Here is a 24,606-nt window from a genome sequence, read left to right on the forward strand (position 1 = left end):
TTCACTTCTGAGCCCTGTAGTAAGCCCGCAGAGCACTAAACATCCACATATGAGGTATTTCCTTACTCAGGAGAAATGGTGTTACAAATCACCCCTTTTGAAAAAGAAAAATTTGGGGTAACACTAGCATTTTAGTGAAAAAAATCAAATTTTTCATTTTCACGTCCAACTTTAATGAAAATTTGTCAAACACCTGTGGGGTGTTAAGGCTTACTATACCCCTTGTTACATTCCGTGAGGGGTGTAGTTCCCAAAATGGGGTCAAATGTGGGTGGTTTTTGTTTGCATTTATGTCAGAACCGCTGTAAAATCAGCCACACCTGTGCAAATCACCAATTTAGGCCTCAAATGTACATAGTGTGCTCTCACTCCTGAGCCCTGTTGTGTGCCCGCAGAGCACTTTACGTCCACATATGGGTTATTTCCTTTCTTTTACCTCTTGTGAAAATAAAAAGTATGGGGCAACACCAGCATGTTAGTGTAAAAATTGTTTTTTTTTTTACACTAATGCTGGTGTAGACCCCAACTTTTCCTTTTCATATGGGGTAAAAGGAGAAAAAGCCCCCCCAAAATTTGTAACGCAATTTCTCCCGAATAGGGAAATACCCCATATGTGGCCCTACACTGTTGCCTTGAAATACGACAGGGCTCCAAAGTGAGAAAGCGCCATGCCTAAATTAGGGATTTGCATCGGGACAGACCCGGATGCAAGCATTACACTTGCCTCCGCCGCCCAATTACGCTACGGCAGTGTTTTCCAAACAGGGTGCCTCCAGTTGTTGCAAAACTCCCAGCATGCCTGGACAGTCAATGACTGTCTGGCAATACTGGGAGTTGATATTTTGCAACAGCTGGAGGCTCCATTTTGGAAACTGTACAATACGTTTTTCAATTTTATTGGGGGGGGGGGGGGGGTGTCAGTGTAAGGGAGTGTAGTGATTTACTTTTTCTTTTGTGTTAGTGTAGTGTAGTGCATTGTAGTGTTTTTAAGGTAGATGCACATGGTTGGGTTCACAGCAAGTTTCCCGCTGGGAGTTTGAGCTGCAGCAGAGTATTTTCTGCAGCTCAAACCTAAAGCTGGAAACTCAATGTAAATCCCCTGTAAGTCCCCGCCCGTGTGGATGTACTTTTTTTCTTGCAAAACTACAACTCCTAGCATGCACTGACAGAATGTGAATGCTGGGAGTTGTAGTTTTGCCACAGCTGGGGGCACAATGGTGGGGAAACACTGAGTTAGGTTTACAGATTAATTCAGTGTTTCCCCACCAGTGTGCCTCCATCTGTTGCAATACTACAACTCACAGCATGCCCAGACTGTCCAGGCATGCTGGGAATTGTAGTTTGGCAACATCTGAAGGGCCATAGTTTGGAGATCACTGGACAGTTGTCTTCAAACTACAACTCCCAGCATGCACTGACAGCTGAAGGGCAAGCTAAGAGTTGTAGTTATGCAACAGCTGGAAGGGGCACAGTTTGGAAGCCAGTGTAGTGGTCACCAAACTGTGTCCCCCCCACCAGATGTTGCAATAATACAACTCCCAGCAATCCCAGACTGTCCAGGCATGCTAAGAGTTGTAGTACGGCAACATCTGAAGAAGCAGATGTTGCAGAACTACAATGCCAAGCATGCCTGACTGTCTGGGCATACTGGGAATTGTAGTTTTGTAACATCTGGAGGGACACAGTTTGGAAACTACTGCATCTCCAGGTGTTGCAAAACTACAACTACCAGCATGCACAGACTGTCCAGGCATGCTGGGAATTGTAGTTCTGCAACATCTGAAGGGCCAGATGTTACCGAACTACAACTCCCAGCATGCCTTTGGCTGTCTGGGCATGTTAAGAGTAGTAGTTTTGCAACATCTGGAGTACCGCAGTTTGGAGACTATTGCACACTACATGCTGGTAGTTGTAGTTTTGCAACACCTGGAGGTGCAGTGGTTTCCAAACTGCGTCCCTCCAGATGTTACAAAAGTACAATTCCCAGTATGCCCAGACAGTCAGGCATGCTTGGCATTGTAGTTCTGCAAAATCTACGACTTCAGATGTTGCCGAACTACAACTCTTAGCATGCCTGGACAGTCTGGGCTTGCTGGGAGTTGTAGTATTGTAACATCTGGGGGGACACAGTTTGGAGACCACTATACTGGGTTCCAAACTGTTCCCCTTCCAGCTGTTGCATAACTACAACTCTCAGCTTGCCCTTCGGCTGTCAGTGCATGTTGGACCCCGGCTCTCAACTTTAACCCTCCCGCCCCCCTCCTGCCACTGGTCGGTCAGTCCTGACCGACCCACCTCACTCCTATCCTTCATAGTGATTGGGCTGTCTGACAGCCACGATCACCTTTATTTTCTGGGCAAATGGGTCACCAGAGACCTGATCAGCCAGGAAAAGCCATGATTCGCTGGTCAGGACCCCCTAGGCGATGTTCTGGGATGGCTGCTGATAGATATCAGAAGTCATCTGTTCCGGTCACCACCCCATGTGCGGGAGTGACCAGAATTCCCACAGGCGTACAGGTACGCCCTTGGTCCTTAAGTACCAGGGAGCAAGGGTGTAGCAAAGGGGTTATTCAGTGATTTTATTTTTTTTTACATTCTGTGGTGTAAGGGTCCATGTCCGTTAAATGATACCGCTCAGTCTAACAGGCCTGGGCCCTCAAATCAAATCACACTGCTGCTCACCCTTTCACTGGCCGAAGCTTTGGTTGTGGCTGGTGATTAGCTGAGCGCAGTGTGATGTATGGGCACCAAAAGCAGGAAGAAGACCGGGTTCCAGAGGACATGAGAACCATCTCAGTGGCCCCAGGGGAGTGGCAGAAGGTAAGTTAAAGGGGTTTACTCCGGTACTGAATCACTTATCCCATATTTGCTCTGTGGATGGGGAAAGCCGGGGCGCCAGGCAGGAGATCGCAAAGAGCCTCCAGGATCAGACACTTATCCCTATTCTGTGGGATAAGTTGTTCAGTATCGGAGTACCTCTTTCTGCCCCTGTGCAGAATGCCAAATTTAAAAAATTGAAAATGGCTGGTAATCGTTATACTCATAAAGATGAAAGCACATTTAAGAAGTCAGGGGATAATTCAATAAACAAGTGGTTTTACTAGTTCCTCAGTTTAGAAAGTTATTCAATACAGTATTGTCTTTCTATCTACAGTATCTATCTAGCTATCTAGACAAAGAATAAGTCAGCCAGCACTTTAGTTGATACCAAACTATTATATGGACCTGGCCTACAGGTGCACGCTACTAGGCTAAATATACAGCAACAGAAGAATGCAGCAGCACACTGCCAGCACAAGGATATAGGTGAAACATGAATATGCAGTTAAAACATGGAGAGCTATACAGCTATGGTGTAATAGATGCAAATGTGAAACTATGAAATAGTGAGGCACTTAGCTCGCAAATTTGTCTCCGCCGGCGGTCAAATAGCTTGGACCGTCCAAGCTATTTGACCGCCGGCGGAAACAAATTTGCGAGCTAAGTGCCTCACTATTTCATAGTTTCACATTTGCATCTATTACACCATAGCTGTAGAGCTCTCCATGTTTTAACTGCATATTCATGGTTCACCTATATCCTTGTGCTGGCAGTGTGCTGCTGCATTCTTCTGTTGCTGTATATCTAGCTATCTAGCTATGTATCTTTCATCTATCTATCTATCTACAGTATCTATCTATCTCATATCTATCTATCTCATATCTATCTATCTCATATCTGTCATCTATCTACAGTATCTATCTATCTCATATCTATCTATCCAATATCTATCTATTTATCTATTTATCTATCTAGGAAAGTGAAGAAGGCAGCACAACCTCTTAATAGAAAACAGCGGGTGCCAGCGATGAAATGGTCCCGGGTCAGGGGTCCTATAGATATCCACACCAGAAAACAGGGACCACAGCACTCCAATAGGTGGAGCCAGCACTCCCAGGCGAGATGCCTGCTGAAATCATTCAGCAGGCACCCCATGTCAAAGCCAGCACTCCCAGGTTTTGACATGGGGTGCCTGCTGAATGATTTCAGCATGCATCTTGTTCCGTTCACCGCCCGGTTACAGGCGGTGAATGAAAATGTTCAGGGTGCACAAGTACACCCTGGGTGCTTAAGTCCCAGGAAGCCAGGGCGTACGTCCTGTGTCTGGGACGGGTTAATGACGGTACCAATTTATGTAAGCGGGCGGGCACCTGAAGCCGACAATTTTAAAAATGTATAAAAGGGCCATCTAATTTTAAAAACTATATAATTTTTATAATTAATTTTGTGAAACTTTTTATTAGTAATGTATTTTAATTATTTGTTTAATAAAGTGTGTTTTTTACTATTTTTAAAAAAAAAATGTATTTATTTTTTACATTATTTACAGATTGTTCCATGCTGGGAGTAATAGTACCTGTACTAATAGACAGATTGCCCGCGTGTCACTACTGACACCCGTTGCGATCCTCCTTTATATTGCTGAGATGCCAAGCGGCTCTCTTCTGCGCTCCACATCTCTGCTATGAACTCTGGGCTGGCCAGTGATGTGAATAGAAATTCACATTACTGATTCATATTTGCTGCTCAGAGCGGTGATTGGCTGGATGGTGACAGCCAATCACTGCTCTGGGCAGTATATATGAATTATTGATGTAAATTTCTATTCACATCCCTGGGTAGCCATATAGTGCAGAGATGCGAGTGCAGGAGAAAGCTGCTTCGCATCTTAGAAGCATGAAGGACTATCGCAGCGGGTATCAGGAGTGACACCCTCTGTGATCTATCCTTAACTGCAGGTACTACTGCTCCCAACATGGAGCACACTATGTTCCATGTTGGGAGCTGTAGTACCTGCATTAATAGACAGATCGCAGTGGGTGTTATTTCTGACACCTGTTGCGATCCTACTGTATAAGCCATAGAAGCGGGCGCACATCTCTGGTCCCCTGCCCGCACTGTATCCTTCTGTGATGTGAAGTTATGTTCACATCACAGATTTGTATATGCTGCTGAGAGTTATGATTGGCCGATAGTGTTGAGCACGACTATTCGAATTGCTAATTCGAATATGGCTTATGCCGCTCATCACTATTGGCCGACACCATCTGCCCAATCACCGCTCTGAGAAGCAAATAGGAATCTGTGAGAGAGATGAGCGAATGGAATCTGATGGACCCAAATTTGTTATGAATTTCATGAAAAATTCGATTAGCAACGAATGTGAATATTGCCACGATTCTATCGCACAAATCACTTAATATAACTCCATTTAGTGCGGTCCAGGGCATCTAAAATGGCGGATCCACATGTGAGGACATGGGGAAAGGAACTCTGGGAAGGCGGCTAGGCAAGGCGGGAAGTCGGGTAGGCGGGATGACCCTAAATCACATGTGATGTCACAGCCCTTTATAATAAGCAAGGAAATAGGATGGACAGCTTGTGTGTGTGTCACACAGAAAAGCTTTTTCCAGCAGCGTTTCACCTCCTAGTCACATCAGCGTTCTGGTGGACAGAGAGCAGTGCTTTTTCAACAGAATTTTCTTTTTACTCCAGCCTTTAACCTCCAAGTCACTTTCTACAGCAGTGTATTACAGAGAGGGGCAGAGAGCTTTGTGTGTTGCCTCAGACATTTGAACAAGCTGGCTTAGCTTGAGAAACCTTAGCAGAGCTTAATGGAATAATTTTTCAGCGCATTTCTGCCCTCTTTGTTCCACAACAAATGGTCTGTTGGTTATACTAGTCTGTAGACGGTATAATACACACCCAGCAGTCCATTCCTAACAGTCTGTGAGAGTGTGAAATGTTGGGTTTAGTACACAGCGACTTTGTGCTGCTGCACTGTTGTGTACTGCTGGTGTTGTGCAAAAATATGCTTTATAAGCATACTGTTGCCCATTTTTCTGCTCTCATGAGTGCATGCCACATACCTACATCTAAGTAGTGTACTATTTTGTAACTGTCAATCTGTCAAGGGCCTAGATAATGTGAAAGGCCAGGCAAAAGTAATCACCGGCTGGTGTTTTACTCCAATATGTTTTTTAAGTGTACTCTAGCTCATTTTTCTGCCCTCATAAGTGCATACCATAAACCTACTTCTAAGTAGTGTACTATTTTGTACCTGTTAATCTGTCAAAGGCCTAGATACTGTGAAAGTTCAGGCAAAAGATATCACCGGCTGGTGTTTTACTCCACTACTTCTTTAAGCGTACTGTAGTGCATTTTTCTGCCCTCATAAGTGCATACCACATACCTACATCTAAGTAGTGTACTATTTTGTACCTGTTAATCTGTCACAGGCCTAGATACTGTGAATGTCCAGGCAAAAGTAATCACCGGCTGTTGTTTTACTCACTACTTCTTTAAGCGTACTGTAGCACATTTTTCTGAACTCATAAGTGCATACCACATACCTACATCTAAGTAGTGTACTATTTTGTACCTGTTAATCTGTCAAGGGCCTAGATACTGTGAACGGCCAGGCAAAAGTACTCACCAGCTGGTGTTGTGCACAAATACATTTTTTAAGCATACTGTAACGCATTTTTAGGCCTCATAAGTGCATACCACATACCTACATCTAAGTAGTGTACAATTTTGTACCTGTTAATCTGTCAAGGGCCTAGATACTGTGAAAGTCCAGGCAAAAGTAATCACCGGCTGCTGTAGTGCACATATAAGTTTTTTAAGCATACTGTAGCGCATTTTTCTGTCCTCAAAAGTGCATACCACATACCTACTTCTCAGTAGTGTACAATTTTGTACCTGTTAATCTATCAAGGGAATAGATACTGTGAAAGGCTAGTCAAAAGTACTCACTGGCTAGTGTTGTAAATAACATGTAATCAGATACTGTGAAAGGACAGCCAATAGTACACACCTGCTGCTGTTCTAGACAAATACTGTTTTAAGCGTAGTGAAGCGTATTGTACTCCCCTCATATACGCACTAAGTATGTCAGGCAGAGAAGTGCCAGGAAACTGTATGTACACCTACGTGGTGTCCTTTATATATTTTACTGTTAAACTAATTTAGACCTAGTAACTGTGAAAGGCCAGCCAAGGCTACACACTGGTTTCTGTAGTCTAATACAGTTTTAAGGGTAGTGGAGCGTATTGTCCTCCTCTCATATATAACAGTATAACATATACACACTCAGCTGATGTATAAGTATGTCAGGCAGAGTAGTGCCAGGATAGGCACAGAGTAATGGAAGAGGTCTCAATGCATCAGGCACAGGCAGAGGTCACAGCAGACTAAGGGCGAGTGGCAGCAGGAGTCGCAGCGAGAGGCCTGAGCTCCAGGTATGAGCCAGCGGTCGTGTCTCGACCAGAAACCAATCTGCCGTCATTGATTGGTTAACACGGTCATCCACTTCATCACAAGTGACATCTGATACCCCCAGTCAACAGTAGGTGGGTTCCTCAGACAAAACCCTAAGTTTGCATGGCCTGGGAGCAGTCCCTGTCCTTCCATTGCCTCTGTCCTATGCTGTTCCCTCCCCTAAAGAAGTATCTTATGCTGTGGGTTCAGCTCCACTATTCGGTGAGGACAATCTAACAGAGGACAGTCAGCAGCTACTGCCCAGCCAAGAAGTGGAGGAGACATCCGCCGCTTCCTTCCGCTAGGCGGGCAAGTAGTGATGAGGAGAGTGACGTGGGAGGTGGGGTTGCCTGCGTTCAGGGTCATGAAGCAAACACTGTTGAGGAACCTGAGGAAGACATTAGTGACATGCAGAAAACTTGTTGATGATGAAGCCGATCGCAATTGGGAGCCGGGTGCAGAAGGGGCTTCATCAGCTGAGCCAGCAAGGTGGTAGCATGGTTGGCAGTCAGCATGGTGGCAGAAGTGGAAATTCTGAAGCTAAACGTTCCCGGGGGAGACCACCTGCTTAATAGCAGCCTACCTTCCCGGGAGGTAGTAGAACAGGGGTTCCTGGAGACCGCGGCAGTAGCAGTCAATTAATGCGGACTGTTGGTGGGAAAATCAGCTACTCGGCGGTGTGGCAGTTTTTCATCAAGCATCCGGAGGAGGTTAACATAGCCACAAGGTGAAGCGTGGCCAGGGTCCCAATGTTGGCACCACAGCCCTGCATCGAAATATGCTGCGCCACCATAAAGCGGCCTTGGAGAACCGTGGCTCCAATGTAGTGGTCCAGCCTGCTGCATCACCCAGTGCCGTGCTGCTCCCTCTTTAAGCCAGCCAAGGTTCCACCACCTCAGCCGAAGGGAGCTGTGTCATCTACCCTGCTTCTGTCACTCCAGATGCTCCTGCTCCTCCTACTTTTAGTCAGTCATTCAGCCAGCAATCCATCGGCAAAGCCATGTCAAAGAGACAACAGTATGCGCTCACTCATCCAACGGCGCAGAAGCTAAATGTGCTCCTGTCCAAGTTGCCGGTGCTGCAGTCCCTCCCTTGTCAAATGGTGGACTCTGCATCTTTCAGAGAACTGATGGCTTGTGCCGAGTCAAGGTGGAGAGTCCCAAGCCGTCATGTCTTTGCGAAGAAAGCAGTACCAGCCCTGCACAGTTTTGTGGAAGAAAAGGTGGGCCAGTCCTTGAGCCTGCTGGTGTGTACCAAAGTACATGGCAGCACCGAAGTCTGGAGCTCTAACTATGGTCAGGGACAATACATGTCCTTTACGGCCCACTGGGTGAATGTGGTTCCTGCACAGCCACAACACCAACATGGAAAGGTCACGCCGCTTCCTCCTCCACGCTCGTAGTGTGCTGCTACGCTTCCTCATCCTCCACCTCCTCTCAGTGCCCCTTCAGCATACCATGTGTGCAGGGCACTGCGGTGTCACGCAATTCTTCACATGGTTTGCCTTGGCGAACGGAGTCACACAGGCGAGGAACTGTAAAAGTCATTCATAAAAAAATCGAATCATGACTTACTCCCCAAAAACTGGAAATGAGAACCATGGTGACCGACAACGGGAAGAAAATCTTGTCTGCGCTGCGATAAGGAAGGCTGAGCCATGTGCCCTGCATGGCACACATGTTCAATATGGTTGTCAAGCGGTTCCTGAAGTGTTCCCCCCATTTGCAAGACATCCTAACAATGGGAAGGAAACTTTGCATGCACTTCAGCGACTCGTACACTGCAAAGCACCCCCTCCTTGAGCTGCAGCGTTAGAACGGTATTCCCAACCTGGTCTGATTTGCAACGTTGCCACATGTTGGAATTCCACCCTCCATATGTTGGACCAACTATATTAACAGAGAAAAGCCATCACCTATTTCTTGATGATCCAAGCAGATAGGGATACTCCCCTTGAATGTCAACCAGTGGAATCTCATACGTGACACCTGCCATTTGCTCAGGCCCTTTGAGGAAGCCACATTATTAGTAAATCACCAGGATTACGGGATGAACAACATCATTCCATTGCTTCATTTCCTACAACATGTGTTGGAAACGATGGCTGGTCAGGGCACTAGAGACGTTGTGCCTACATCTCATGGCCACATGAGCCCTCTGGGGGCTGAACTGGAGGAGGAGGAGGGGGAGGGGCACAGTGGAGCACAGTTTAGGTTCTGCTATATGGGCGGTTTTTCTAGTCATCTGACAGGAGAGGAGGAACAGGAGCAGCTAGAGGAGCTAGAGAGTTATGAGGAAGGCGAGACAGAGGACCCAGACACACCCTCCGAGTCACTTGCACAAATGGAACAATGCATGCTCACATGCTTGCGTAGTGACCACCGAATTGTCACCATTCGGCAGCCCGATGACTCCTGGCTCTCCACCTTATTGGTCCCTCGCTACCTTCACAAAATGGGGGCCTTTTTTAAACCCATTGAGAGGGAGGACAAACTGACCTACTAGTCAGTTGGCCTATGCCTATTGGCGCCATCGTCGATTCTCTTGCAGGTCTGAGTCAGGGGGCCCTCTGTGCTCACCTTCCCCTGCCATGACTGCTGGGGAGGGGTGGGGTGACAGGAGCAGTACCAGCTCCATCAGCAGCAGCCTGAGTCTACAGTCGTTGATGAGTAGCTTTCTTCACCCACATAGTGAAGCAACTCATCAGCAGCATGTAGACCTGGAATAGGACCTGAACCAGCAGGTGCTGGCATACCTTGATATGCCCATACCAACACATCTTGAACATCCGCTGGACCTCTCAGCAGCCAAACTTGATTTGTGGCCGCAACTAGCAGAGTTTGCCCTGGAAAAGCTGTCCTTCCTGGCCAGTAGTGTGCCATCAGAGCGGGTGTTTAGTGCGGCGGGGGCCATAGTAACCCCAAGGAGAACTCGTCTATTCATGAAAAATGTGGAGAGACTGACCTTTGTGAAGATGAATCAGACATGGATCAGCCAGGATTTCCACCCACCAATGCCTGATGCATCAGAGTAGATTGACCATGGTGCCACACCAACACTTCACTTCATATGGAGAGTACCAAACAGATTTAAAGCACAACTGTCACAAATTTGTACCCCCATAAACTAATCACAGGGTAACAAAGTTCTCTAGAATTACTCTCTAGGTATACCTTTTACTGCTTTCTAGCAGCTTTTATCAGGCTAAAAGATGCTTTTAAGACAGCCAGCAACAGTCGGATATGCATGGCTATGGCCCGTGGCCGCCACGCCTATCTCCTGTATGTCATCGCTAGGACCGCTGTGTGATTGGTCCCAGCACATAGGCCCCTTTATTTTCCTTATCTGTGGCGGCGAACGTACAAATGTATAAGTAAAACAAGAGCCCGTTCTCCTATTAGGTTACAGTGCCATCACATGGGGTTAGTTTGCACAGCAAGCAGCAGAGCATTACTCTGCGCACTGGGACCAGGAGCGAGCACTTGCTTTGAAAACTAGCCGCCCACAGCGCCGGTGATGTAAGCATAGCATACTGGGGCCATCAGGAGAGGGTGCTTGTGGCCCGCAGCACCAGGAGACAGTTTTCTTCACATCACTGGCGCTGAGGGCGGCTAGTTTTCATAGCAAGCGCTCGCTCCTGACCCCAGTGCACAGCGTAATGCTCTGCAGCTTGCTATGCAAACTAACCTGCTGTGACGGCACTGTAACCTAATAGGAGGATAGGAGAACGGGCAATGTAAACTGATAGAAGAACGGGCACTTGTTTTACTTATACATTTGTATGTTCGCCGCCACAGATAAGCAAAATAAAGGGGCCTATGTGCTGGGACCAATCACACAGCGGTCCTAGCGATCATATACAGGAGATAGGCGTGTCGGCCACGCGCCATAGCCACGCCTATCCGACTGTTGCTGGCTGTCTTATAAAGCATTTTTTAGCCTGATAAAAGCTGCTAGAAAGCAGTAAAAGGTATACTTGGAGAGTAATTCTAAAGAACTTTGTTACCCTGCGATTAGTTTATGGGGGTACAAATTTGTGACAGTTGCGCTTTAAGGCGCTGCTCCCCAGTTACAAACATTCCTCCGCATCAGCCCTTTTTTCACCCACCTTCATCACCGGGTACTTGTATTGCCACCCACCGCACCACTCTGTCACCGGGTCACTTTCAGGACTCCTGATGCTGCCACCTCCAGGCTGTGCCATTCAGCCACTATATGGCCTCCTCATGCTGCCGTTACCTCCACGATGTGTCATTCAGCTAGTATATGTTCTGCTCATGCTCCCGACAACTCCAGGTTGTGCCATTCAGCCTCTATATGGTCTCCTCATGCTTCCGCCACCTCCAAGCTGTGTCATTCAGCCACTATATGTTCTACTCATGCTGTCACCAACTACAGGCTGTGCCTTTCAGCCACTATGTGGTCTCCTCATGCTGCCACCACCTCCACACTTTGTCATTTAGCCACTATATGTACTACTCATGCTGCCGCCGACTCCAGGCTGTGCCTTTCAGCCACTATATGCTCTATTCATGCTGCTGCCACCTCCACGCTGTGTCATTCAGCCCCTATATGTTCTACTCATGCTGCCACCAACTACAGGCTGTGCAATTCAGCCACTATATGCTCTCCTCATCTGCCACCAACTCCAGGTTGTGCCATTCAGCAACTGTATGTTCTACTCATGCTGCCGCCAACTCCAGGCTGTGCCATTTAGCCACCATATGATCTCCTCATCTCCCACCAACTCCAGGCTGTGCCATTCAGCCACTATATGGTCTCCTCATCTGCCGCCAACTCCAGGCTATGACATTCAGCCACTATATGTTCTACTCGTGCAGCCACCAACTCCAGGCTGTGCCATTCAGCCACTATATGGTTTCCTCATGCTTCCGCCACCTCCACGCTGTGTCATTCAGCCACTATATGTTTTACTCATGCTGCCAGTAACTACAGGCTGTGCCATTCAGCCACTATATGATCTCCTCATCTGCTGCCAACTCCAGGCTGTGCCATTCAGCCACTATATGTTTTACTCATGCTGCCGCCAACTCCAGGCTGTGCCATTCAGCCACTATATGTTCTACTCAGGCTGCCACCAACTCCAGGCTGTGCTATTCAGCCACTATATGGTTTACTGATGCTGCTGGGCCTGAGACATTACCTAAAAAATGTAATGGTACCACTAGCAAACATAAATCTTCAATTTAAATTTGAAAAGTCATCTTTTAATCTTAGGGATGGTGAGGCCCTATGGTCTCCTCATGCTACCGCCAACTCCAGGCTGTGTCGTTCAGCCACTATATGGTTTACTGATGCTGCTGGGTCTGGGAAATTACCTAAAAAATTTTATGGTACCACTAGCTAACATAAATCTTCAATTTAAATTAGAAAATTCATCTTTTAATCTTAGGTATAGTGAAGCCCTATGGTCTCCTCATGCTGCCGTCCAACTCCAGGCTGTGCCATTCAGCCACTATTTGCTGCCACCAAGTCCAGGTGGTCATTCAACCACTATATGGTCTCCTCATGCTGCTGGGACATTACCTAAAAAGAATGATAGTAGCACTAGCTACCATAAATCTTCCATTTGAATTTGAATATTCATCTTTTTATCTTAGGGATTGTGAGGCCCTATGGTATCATCATGCTGCTGCCAACTCTAGGCTGTGGCTTTCAGTCACTATATGCTCCCACCAACTCCAGGCTGTGTCCTTCAGCCACTATATGGTCTCCTCATGCTGCCACCAACTCCAGGCTGTGCCACTCAGCCACTATATGCTGCCAACAAGTCCAGGCTGTGTCATCCAGCTACTATATGGTCTCCCCATGCTCACAACACCTCCACGCTGTGTTATTCAGCCACTATATGGTCTCCTCATGCTGATGCCACCTACAGGCTCTGTCATTGTGCCGCTCTGCTGCAGTGATTCTAATAGTGATGCCTATAATCTGCATGTCATACTGAATAACAGTATTATTTGACTAACACAGCACACTCCCTATGAGTGTTAGGACAAGGCAAAGTGTTCTACTCCCCTATTAAGCCTCTCTGTAGGCCAGAAATAGCCATTTTTAATAGTGATTGGCCGTGAAAAAATGTGCTCATCACTAATCTGTGATGTTAAGAGAACTTCACATCATAGAGAAGTATAGTGCAAGGCAGGGAAGCAGAGAAGTGCAGCCTTGCCGCCGGTTTTATAGATTTACAGGAGGATTGCAACTGGTGTCAGAAGTGACACCTGGGGCAATCTGTCTATTAGTACAGGTACTAATACTCTCAGCATGGAACAGTCTGTTCCATGCTGGGAGTAATAGTAGTACCTAAACATTTTTAAAATAAAGAAAAAAGTTTTTAAAAAAGGAAAAAAAACTTTATTAAATACATAGTTAAAATACATAAGTAATAAACAGTTTTACAAAATTAATTATAAAAAAATATATTATTTTTACAATTAAATTGCCCCTTTCTAAATTTTTTATATTGTGGCTACATTTTTAGGGTCCTGCCCGTTTATATAAATTGGTCCCTGTTTAAAAATGTATAAAAATGTTGTTCTAAAAATATAAATTTCATTAAATACAAATTTTCCATCCCTACTGCATGCTTTTTTTTTTGTACCCAACAAAATTCTTAAAAACACGCCAAAGGGGCCAAAATTTGCAGACAAAGGCAAAATGCCAGAAAAAACGCCAGAACCCTAGCCCCCCCCCCCTCCCCCCCAAAAAAACGCAGTGCAGTGGCATCGGACATTATTTCCAAGAATGTAGTCTGTTGTGCTTTTGCAATTTCTGTGTACAGAAATTTTGCGCCAATGTAAACCCCCCTCCTCAAATTCATTCTCATGTGGTAGAGTCAGAGAAACAGTTGAGTGGGTGACATCTTTTGCACAAAAAAACACAAGGATCACCAGTATCACATTTTCACGTTCTTTATTTGTGTATTAAATCACTATTTTAAAGGTTCTCATTGCAATAATAATGCTGAAAACTGACTGGTTACCAAGAGCCTTGCTTCACTTGTTGCCTGAGCTTTTTTTTTCCAAAGGGTTCCAAAGGCTCACCATGTTAATAAAAAATCAATACATACATTTTATACTTTCCGTTTAGCAACTTTTCATAGAAAAGCATCATAAATGACTATTTAGCTGTTATGATGGCTTTTCCAATGTTGTCCCCTTTAAGCATCCCAATAAACGCAGAAGGCATGTTGTCAAACCCCTTGGTAATGTGCTCGTGGTACTTTAGTTTTCCCTGTGAAAAAATAATAAATTATTGATGACTTCTACAATCTAAATAAGATTAACTGTAGCCAATAAAGATACATTTTTTATTACAAAGTATTATAGGGAATATAGAAAACCAAGATACACATTATATATAGCACATAGGAGGAAATATATCAATGATCACACCAGTAAAGGGGTGTAAATCATAGTATAACATTCTCTATTTTTGCACAAAACATAGGAAAAGTCATGTTTTTTTGGTAAACTTTTCCTCTGTACAAGTTTTAATGAATCTCCGCCAATTATTTTATTTAATGGCATAGGTTTTTTTATAGTAATAATATTGATAATCAATATTCTACATCCAAATTGGTAAAGTTTTTGACAACGTGTAAAAAGCCATTACTAATTCACTTTCCAGTCACAAAACCTGTTACTACTCCAAATAATAATGTTTGAACCACTTGGAAAAAGCCGGAGAGCAATTGCTGCTTCTTCTTATATCTGTATGAGCATACAAACATCAGCAGGCACCTGCTTCCAAAAAGGGATCATTTTTGTAAAAAAAAAAAAAGTATAAAAAAATCTGCTAGGGCAGTGTTTTTATTCAACCTGTCAGTTATCACCGGGTACCATCTCCTTTAACCAATAGTCATATATTTTGCTGTACTTTGTCTTAAAACAGCTCAGAAGTACGTAGATACCCTTCAAGGTGACCTAACAGTATTATAAAGGACTTTTAGGGCTCTAAAACACTGTTAAATGCTATTTGTGGGCTATTGGTGAAGTACAGATTTGGACAAAACTAGTTCAGTCAGAGCCAGAACTTTTTGCCAGAGTTCGGCGAACCAACATAACCAAGCTTTAAAGAAAGTCTGCTCATCTCTACTCATCACCGAACACATCCCATTTCTGCCTATATAATTTGTTTTGTTTTGCATTTACATATTGTTTTCAGCTTTCTATCCTGACACCTTGATGTCTTCCTTGGTTTACCCATATGTTTTCCTTTATAACCTTTGTATATTTTATACTTGCTCCAATTTTTTTCACAGCTTACTGGGAGCAACTAACATCTTTTTTCATACACCATTTTTAATTTTCAACCTTGAAGTTCATTACGATTTAATTTTAGAATTATGAAGAGCCTTAATACGGCGCCCCTAGAAGTCTATAGGGCTCTGCTGTATGCCCTATGGGGGAGATTTATCAAAACCTGTGCAGAGGGGGGGGGCGTGTCCTGCAGCGCATGGCGGCGGTCGCATAATTCTTGTGCTCCGCTCTCCTCTGGGCTTGCTAGCGGCTTCATAGCGTCTGTACCTGCCTAATCTGCTCCTCAAGGACCGCCACTGGTTGGGGAATTACCTGCCAGAGAAACCATGACCCGTACGAGAGGAAACAAGAAGAAAAGCCCCATGAAACTTACGGCGTTCTTCCCCGCCGCCGAGACCTCCCAAGATGGCGCGGCGGTATTCCCGCCTCGGCAGGCCGGAGTGCCCTCTGCAAGCGGATCATCATCACCGCTGGCGGGGAATGCCTCTCCGGCTTCGACCTCCTCCAGGGCAAGCAGCGACCATCACCTGGCTCTGACGTCCACAGCTCTGTCCGCTCCCGGTGGCTCTGCAGCGCGGACCGGCTCACCTCAGGTACGACTCTCCCCTGGGCCTTCAGATAACCAGCCGCCGGGGGGTCTGCCTGTGAGGGATTCTGAGGGGGGTGCCCAAGCCCCGCTCACAGAGCAGGTCATGAGAGGCTTACTATCGGAACTGAAACGCTCCATACAGGCTGACCTCAATACGGCGGTCACAAGCATACAGTCTGAGCTGGCTAATATAGGGCACCGTACCTCTCATATTGAGACTAAAATGGCGGAGCTCACGGCCTCACATAATGCAGTGGTGGATGTGACTAGCTCCTTGGAGGAAGAGGTGCTGGCCCTTAAATTAAAGCTCGCAGATGTAGAGGACCGCTCCCGCCGCAACAATCTTAGGGTTAGAGGGGTGCCGGAGTCTATCAAAACGGAGGATCTTCAGGACTACCTAACTGACTTCTTCACCTTGCTTCTTCCTCATTCCACTGCTCTTGACCTGCTCATAGACAGGGCGCACAGACTGCCTAAGCCGAAGTCTCTCCCCGGCTCTGTGCCGAGGGATGTGATTCTCCGAATGCACTTTTACCACATTAAAGACCACCTTATGCAAGCTGCTCGTACTGCCTCGGGCCTACCTGAACGATTTGCTGCACTGCAATTATATACGGATCTCTCAGCGGCCACCCTTGCCAGGCGACGGGAATTCAGTGCTGGTACTAAAGTTCTGCGGGAGCGAGGGATTCCCTACAAGTGGGGGTTTCCTGTCAAGTTGATTGTTACTCATGAGGGCACTAAGAAAGTGGTGTCCACGCCAGCCGAGCTGGAGCGCTTATGCAGTGAATGGAACTTATCTGCTACCTCACCATCCCAGAAGGCCTCTGGAACTTCTTCCATTCCTGCGGTGGAGGAGGAATGGAGTGTGGTCACTAACCGCAAACGGAAGAACACTAAGTGAGGTGAAGGTGCTGTGTTCTCTGGTTTTTCCCTATGCTGTGTGGACTACTTGCTACGGGTTGCTGCGTCTGGAACTGGTACAATTTTTCTGGTCCTGTTTAACCTCTTTGTGCCTTGTGCTAGGTACCTCCTGGACAGAATAGTTTTTCTTTTTTTGCAGGCCCAGCTGCGGACATTACGATTTCTCCTGTCCCCCATTGAGGCTTACCACATGGCCTTCATTGTTCTTTGTGTTTTTGTGGTTTTCCTGTTTTTGTTCTCCCCTTGTTGGTGTCTTACCCCTGTATGTTGGTCTGTCCTGTCTAGGTCATTAAGGTACATGTCCTCAAGTCCTGACGGTTGTTTTTGCACAGAAATGACGAAGTTACTAGTGCTGATGTTTATTACTGTTAAGAAAATGTTAGCGGTGATTGTGAAATCTTCTATGCCTTGCAATGGTACTTAACTTGGTTTCTATTAATGTTAGAGGATTGAACTCGCCATTCAAGCGTTCCCGAGTGTGGCATGAAGCCAAGCGCTTGCATGCCGATGTTCTCTCCCTGCAAGAAACTCATTTAAATGTAGAAGACGCCGGGCGTCTAAAACATCATAGGTACCCCCACATGTTTAACTCTCACGCTCAACACAAAAAGAGGGGGGTGGTCATTGCTATACGGGACTCGGTGGCTTTTTCTGTACAACATACTCAGATTGACGCTGACGGCAGATACATAATTTTGATATGCACGCTCAATAGTGTGCTATACACGCTGGTGGCTCTGTATGCACCTAATCGTCATCAATGTATGTTCCTTAAGTCACTCCTACGTCAGGTGGAGAAGGTAGCAAAGGGACATGTGGTACTGTTGGGCGACTTTAATATGACTATGTGGCCGCAGGTAGACGCTACAGCTCCATCCTCTAGGCCGGGCCCGACTAGCTTTTTTTCTATGATTTCTGCCTTTGGGTTGTATGATGCATGGAGGGTGACCCATCCTACTGAGAAAGACTTTACATTCTATTCTACTGCACATGGGACTTACTCCCGCATAGATTATACCTTGGTGTCTAGATCTCTGCTCCCTTTACTAGCACAAACTAAGATCATGCCGCTGGAGTGGTCTGATCACTCCCCCATTAGTATTTCCATCAGGGAAACTTACACACATCACCCAGCTTCGGTCTGGCGACTTAATCCCATGATTCTGCATAATCCTGAGTATGCTGAAGCCACAGCTGCAGTCGTCCCTGCCTTTTTCCAGATTAATGATGATAGGTCAGTGACTGACACTACCCTGTGGTGTGCCTTTAAGGCTACCATTAGGGGCCACTTCATTAGTCAGACGTCACATGAGCGAAAGGTGAGAGTGTCCAGGACTTTACAATTGCAACAGAGGATGGCTGAGTTACATAGGCATAACAAAGAATGCTTCTCACCTGCGGCTGCTGCTGAACTCACACGGCTGCATGCTGAACTACACGCCTTGTCTTTACACTCACACGAGTTGGCACTTAGGAGGCTTAAAATGACGTACTATTGGCAGGGTAATAAGACGAGCTCTACATTGGCTAGGCAGTTGAAGAAGAAGATGGCTAGATCTAGAATAGCTTACCTGACTAATCCACAAGGTGTCAAGCTTACTGACCCGAAGGGAATGGCTGATTGCTTTGCGGGTTACTATAGCAAATTATACAACCTAGGCCAGGACCCCTTGACACACCAACCATCTGCTGACACTATCTCTTCATTCCTTTCGTCTGTGTCTATGCCCACTCTGTCACCTGACCAAGCAGAAGAACTTAGTAGGCCTTTCTTGGAGGAGGAGGTGATTTCTTGTATCCGCTCCCTCAAAAAGGGTAAGTCGCCGGGACCTGATGGTCTCCTGAATGATTTTTATAAGAAGTTTGACACGCTAGTTGCCCCCTATCTAACCAGGGTCTTTAACAATATTAGTGATTCCGGTCAGCCCCCAAAAGAGATGTTAGAGGCTTTGATAGTCACCATCCCTAAGGAAGGTAAACCCCCTGATGACCCGAGTAGTTATAGGCCCATTTCGTTGCTTAATAGTGACATCAAGCTGTACGCTATGGTGTTGGCATCCCGACTTAATGTTTTTCTCCCTTCCCTTGTGAATAGAGACCAGGTAGGCTTTGTGCAGAGACGTCAGACCCTAGATGGCACGAGACGCCTTCTGAGCCTGATTACTAAGGCCCACACTGATCGGACGCCTTCTCTGCTCCTTTCCTTGGATGCGGAGAAGGCGTTCGATCGGGTTCATTGGGGATATCTGCGAGCGGTTCTTTGTAAGTTTTGCATTCCTCCCGCATTTGGGCGAGCGATCATGGCCCTCTACACCTTACCTTCGGCTAAGGTGTTCTCGTCCGGTGCCCTCTCCGAGGGATTTTCCCTGACCAACGGGACGAGACAGGGGTGCCCCCTGTCCCCAATAATTTTTACCCTTGTTATGGAGCCGTTTGCACAATGGATTAGAGAATCTTCCGTTGTCACCGGCATTAGAGTAGGCCCCACGGATCACCGAATCGGCCTCTTTGCCGATGACGTTATCCTGTGCCTCTCCCGCCCTCAGATCTCCTTACCAGCTGTGATGGAGATACTGGAGAACTTCAGTCACGCTAGCTATTATAAACTGAATGCGTCTAAGTCCAATATCCTGGCACTTAACGTACCTATAGATTTGGAGAATACACTGAAAACGCAGTTTCCCTTTAGGTGGGCTTCAGAGAAGATACCTTACTTAGGCATATCTTTAACTCCCCACCCCAACAACCTAGTGGCAGTGAACTTTTCCACCCTGAAGGCACAACTTGTGAAAGATATGGAACAGTACGGATCCCTTCCTATCTCATGGGCGGGGCGGATAGCCACGGCTAAAATGATGATGCTACCTAGAATCCTATACTTCCTTAGGAATTTGCCGGTAATAGTACCAGCTTTCTATATAGCACAACTCCAGAGGATGGTACTCCGCTTTATATGGGCGGGGAAGAGATCCAGGGTTAGAGCAGCCTTATTGTATCAGTCTGTAGAGAGGGGGGGTATGGGAGTCCCAAATATTAGGGCTTACTATCAGGCGGTTATACTAGATCAATTGAAGAAGTGGTGGTGGCAGGTGGAATCACCGCATTGGGTGGAAATTGAAGCATCTCTTCTGTCCTCTCCTTCACTTTTCTATTTCCTATGGACTCTCCGCTTCAACCCTACCTCTTCGCCCCCTTCTCCATACACTACGATAGCTGCTGCAGTCAGACAGTGGAGTAGGTCTACTATATGCAATAGATTACTCCCCCCTAGAATAAGCCTGGTTCCTGTGGAGGCAATTGGCCTGCACCTCCCTGACATTGACTTCCGACACTGGGTGACTAGAGGTATCAGATTCCTTTCTGACGTAGTCGATGGGGATGGCTTGCTTCCTTTCTCCACGATAGTTGCTAAATATGGGATTCCTAATAAGGACTTTTTTCTATATCTCAGATTGAGACATTTTATACAATCCCTACAGTGGCCAGTGGTTCCCCTTAAAACGACTTACGAATCCCATTTCCTGGATGGGGGGACGTTTCGGAAAGGCATTACTATCGGATACTCTGAGATAGTGAAATTAGATTGCCCGGAGCGTTACCCCTTCCAGGACAAGTGGGAACGGGACCTGAATATGACATTCTCCTCAGAACAGTGGGCGTTAGCATTTTCTTTACCTAAAAAACACTCTAGGTGTGCTTCTCACTTTGAGGCGTCCCGCAAGCTCCTATATAGATGGTACTACACCCCTGTCAGATTGGCTAGGATGTTCCCATCGGTCCCCCCACTGTGTTGGAGATGCAGGGCGGCAGAGGGGTCGCTGTTACATGTCTGGTGGTCTTGCCCTGAAGTGCGACCGTTCTGGGAGCAAGTGAGGAGCCTGCTTGTCTCCTTACTCATGGTTCCCTTCCCTTGGGGTCCAGAGGTGGCCCTGTTAACTCTGGGTGTAGAATTGTTGCTTCCCACACACACTACGATCCTGTTCCAGGTTCTCACTGTGGCTCGAACGGCGATTGCTAGGTGCTGGAAGTCAACAGACGTTCCTGCCCTCCCAGCCATTAAAGCGGAAATACGCAATAACCTCACCCTTGAGGGACTCATAGCTAAGCGGTTAGGACTTTCTAAACAACGTATTGATGTGTGGTTTACTTGGATCGAACAGTTGTAGTGCCTTACATTACGATTTCTGTATTGCTTTCCTGTATTCCTATGTTTTTTTATTTTTCTGTACCTTATTATGTATATTTACATAACTGTATACTCCTTGAAGATTTGACATTGGATGGACCGTATGACCTTCCCTGTTTTTCTTTTATCTGTGTTCCTTGTTGGAAATAATAAAACTAAAATAAAGTTTTAAAAAAAAAAAAAAAAAAAAAAAAACCTGTGCAGAGGAAAAGTTGCCTAGTTGCTCAGTGGCAACCAATCAGATCGCTTCTTTCAGTTTTCACAGGTCTCTTTAAAAATGAAAGAAGCTATTCTATTGGTTGCCATGGACGACGGCACCACTCTTCCTCTGCACAGTTTTTGATAAATCTCCCCTATGTCTCTTTAATACAGAGCAGCAGGGATTTTATGTGCCTCCGAGCACACAGCATCACAATTGCACAAAAGTTTTAAGAGATAAAAATAAAGAAGCTACTTATTGAGAGGCATTCAGAAATTCTTTTTATCCATAACACAGTATTGTAGAGATTCACCATATGGCGGTAAGTGGACTGCTTATGTCTCAGAGCAGCAAGGATTTGATGTGCCTCTAAGCAGACAGTCATACAATTGCACAAAGGTTCTAAGTGATGAAAATAAAGTTACCTCAACAACCCATTGCATCAGTTTCTCCAATCCCTCATTATATCTGCTGAGCCAACGTTGTACTGTAAAGCCTTCCATTTTCAGCTCATTAAAGATTAAAGGAAGGTGAACGTATTCTCCTGCAGCAAATCAGCTTTATGTTAGTTCATTTATTTTTATTCAAAAAAATAATAATTTAAGAAGTGTATTTAGAAATGATATGAAGATAAATATGGTGAGACGCCCAGCTTAGCAACAATTTCTACAAGTTCTTAACAGGAATCTTAGCATGTGACAATACAACTACATGTACCTACTAGGCTATGTCTTAGTATTTTTAGTTAAAACCAGGAGTGGAACTGACATAAAGAAAAACTAGAAAGGAAAAAATGCACTGTTTTCTCTCCTTTGGACCCATTCTTGAATTGGTAAAAATACTAATTAAAATGAGTTACAAAATAAGGCTTAAATTATGGCCCAATATGCTGTGTATGCAGATAGGGGGAGATTTATCATTGTTTTGCTGTGCAAAGTTCTTTCTGTGTGGTTTTATTTTGCACAGTTTTTTTCTGTTGTGCACCAAATTTATCAAAAAGGCCCACAGACTTTAATAAATATTGTGCAAATTTAAATTCACCTAACAAACGGCTGTGAGCTGCCAAATTGGAAGTTTGCTTTCGTTTTCCCTCAGACTGAGTTGCCTGTGCTCCGGAGACCTGTGTGCTCCGTACAGAAGGTGCTGTCACAGCAGGTCGCCCTAGTTGTAAGTGTTTAATGTTAAAAAAAAGTGTTTCTGCCTGTCTTATTTGTGCGCATAGCTTGTCAAGAAGCCACCTGGGCAGTGGGGTTGCTAGGGTTGGTGTCACCCGATGCGGTACAAAATTGTGTCACCCCATACCTACACCCCCCCCCCCCCCCCACCCAAGTAAATTGGTATAGCACATTGTGAAAAATTCCAGTATATTAATCAAATCTAACAATTGCCACAGAATGGAATAGCGCTAAAGAAGTTTTCACCATTTAAAACTACAGCTCCCAGAATGACTTAAAGGAGTACTCCACTGGAAAACATGTTCTTTTAAATCAATTGGTGCCAGAAAGATTAAACAGATTTGTAATTTACTTCTATTTAAAAATCTTAATTCTTCCAGAACTTATCAGCTGCTGTATGCTCCACAGGAAATTCCTTTCTTTTTGTATTTCCTTTCCAGTCTGACCACAGTGCTCTCTGTTGTCATCTCTCTCAATATCAGTAACTGTCCAGAGCAGGAGAGGTTTGCTATGGGGATTTGCTCCTACTGACAGTCCCTGACATGGACAGAAGGGTTTTAAATAGAAGTAATTTACAAATCTGTTTAACTTTCTAGCATCAATTGATTAAAAAAATAAAAATGTTTTCCAGCAGAGTACCCCTTTGAGCAGTGGTGAGGTTATGCTGGGAGTTTTAATTTCCATCATCATAACTGTAGAACTTACAAGTGACTACAGCTCTGATAGGACATAGTGAGGAGAATACACAATAATATCAGTGACTATAGGTGAAGTCTTCTCTATAGTCTTACGTTATCTAAGTCAGCTGGTACATACCGCCATGACTTGTTAAGGCTAAATCTTCTCTCTGCAGAATGTGATGCCCAGATGGTTCCTCACTATGTCAGCGGATTCTGTTCCCCTATATCAGGGGCCATGAAGCAAATAGCAAACGACCAACTGAAGTGTGGAAGATGTATGACCTGAATACTGCCACACACTGAACCCCTGAATATAATACTTCTGCACACTGTACCCTCAGAATCTAATAATACCACACACTGAGCCCCTGGTATATTACTGCCACACACTGGGCCCCTGGTATATTACTGCCACACACTGTACCCCCTGAATATAATACTGCCACACACTGTGCCCCTGAATATAATTCTGCCACATACTGTACACCCTGAATATAATTCTGCCTCACATTGTACCCCTGAAAATAATACTGCCACATACTGTGCCCCTGAAATAAAACTGCCACACACTGTGCCCCTGGTATATTACTGCCACACACTGTACCTCTGAATATAATACTGCCACCCACTGTGCGCCTGCTAATAATTCTGCCACACACTGTACCCCCTGAATATAATACTGCCACACACTGGGCCCCTGGTATATTACTGCCACATACTATGCCCTTGGTATATTACTGCCACACACCATTCCCCTGCAATATTACTGCAACAAACACTGTGCCCTGTACTGACCAATTGTACCTCTGTGTCTCTAAAACAATTAATGACACCACTGTGCCCCCACAATGAATGTTGCCACGGTGACCCTTACAATGAATGATGCCACTGTGCCCCCCGCAATGAATAATGCCACTGTGCCCCAAAGAATTAATGATGCCACTCTGACCAAAATAATTAATGATGCCACTGTGCCCCCAGAATGAATGATGCCACTATGCCCCGACAATGAATTATGCCACTGTGCCGCCAGAATTATTGATGCCACTGTGCTGCCAGAATTAATGATGCCACTGTGCTGCCAGAATTAATGATGCCACTGTGCCCCACAGAATTAATGATGCCACTGTGCCCCCAGAATTAATGATGCCACTGTGCCCCCAGAAATAAAGATGCCACTGTGCCGCGCATAATTAATGATGCCACTGTGCCCCATAGAATTAATGATGCCACTGTGCCCCACAGAGTTAATGATGCCACTGTGCC

The 24,606-nt window shown here is 45.5% G+C and overlaps 1 protein-coding gene across 1 annotated transcript in view; it reads right to left on the reverse strand.

The window, feature by feature from the left end:
• Positions 1-14,228: 14,228 nt before the first annotated feature.
• The window catches only part of LOC130306818 (prostaglandin reductase 1-like), a 54,852-nt gene continuing 44,474 nt past the window's right edge, over positions 14,229-24,606 (reverse strand). Inside the window, exons 9-10 of the mRNA XM_056552132.1 lie at positions 21,911-22,029; positions 14,229-14,559 (exon numbers count right to left, since the gene is read on the reverse strand). Coding sequence (XP_056408107.1) covers positions 14,446-14,559; positions 21,911-22,029 — 233 coding nt within the window. The 3' untranslated portion in view covers positions 14,229-14,445. The remainder of the gene's footprint in view (positions 14,560-21,910; positions 22,030-24,606) is intronic.

The sequence above is a fragment of the Hyla sarda genome, chromosome 1, assembly GCF_029499605.1.
Source record: "Hyla sarda isolate aHylSar1 chromosome 1, aHylSar1.hap1, whole genome shotgun sequence".
NCBI classification, from domain to species: domain Eukaryota; kingdom Metazoa; phylum Chordata; class Amphibia; order Anura; family Hylidae; genus Hyla; species Hyla sarda.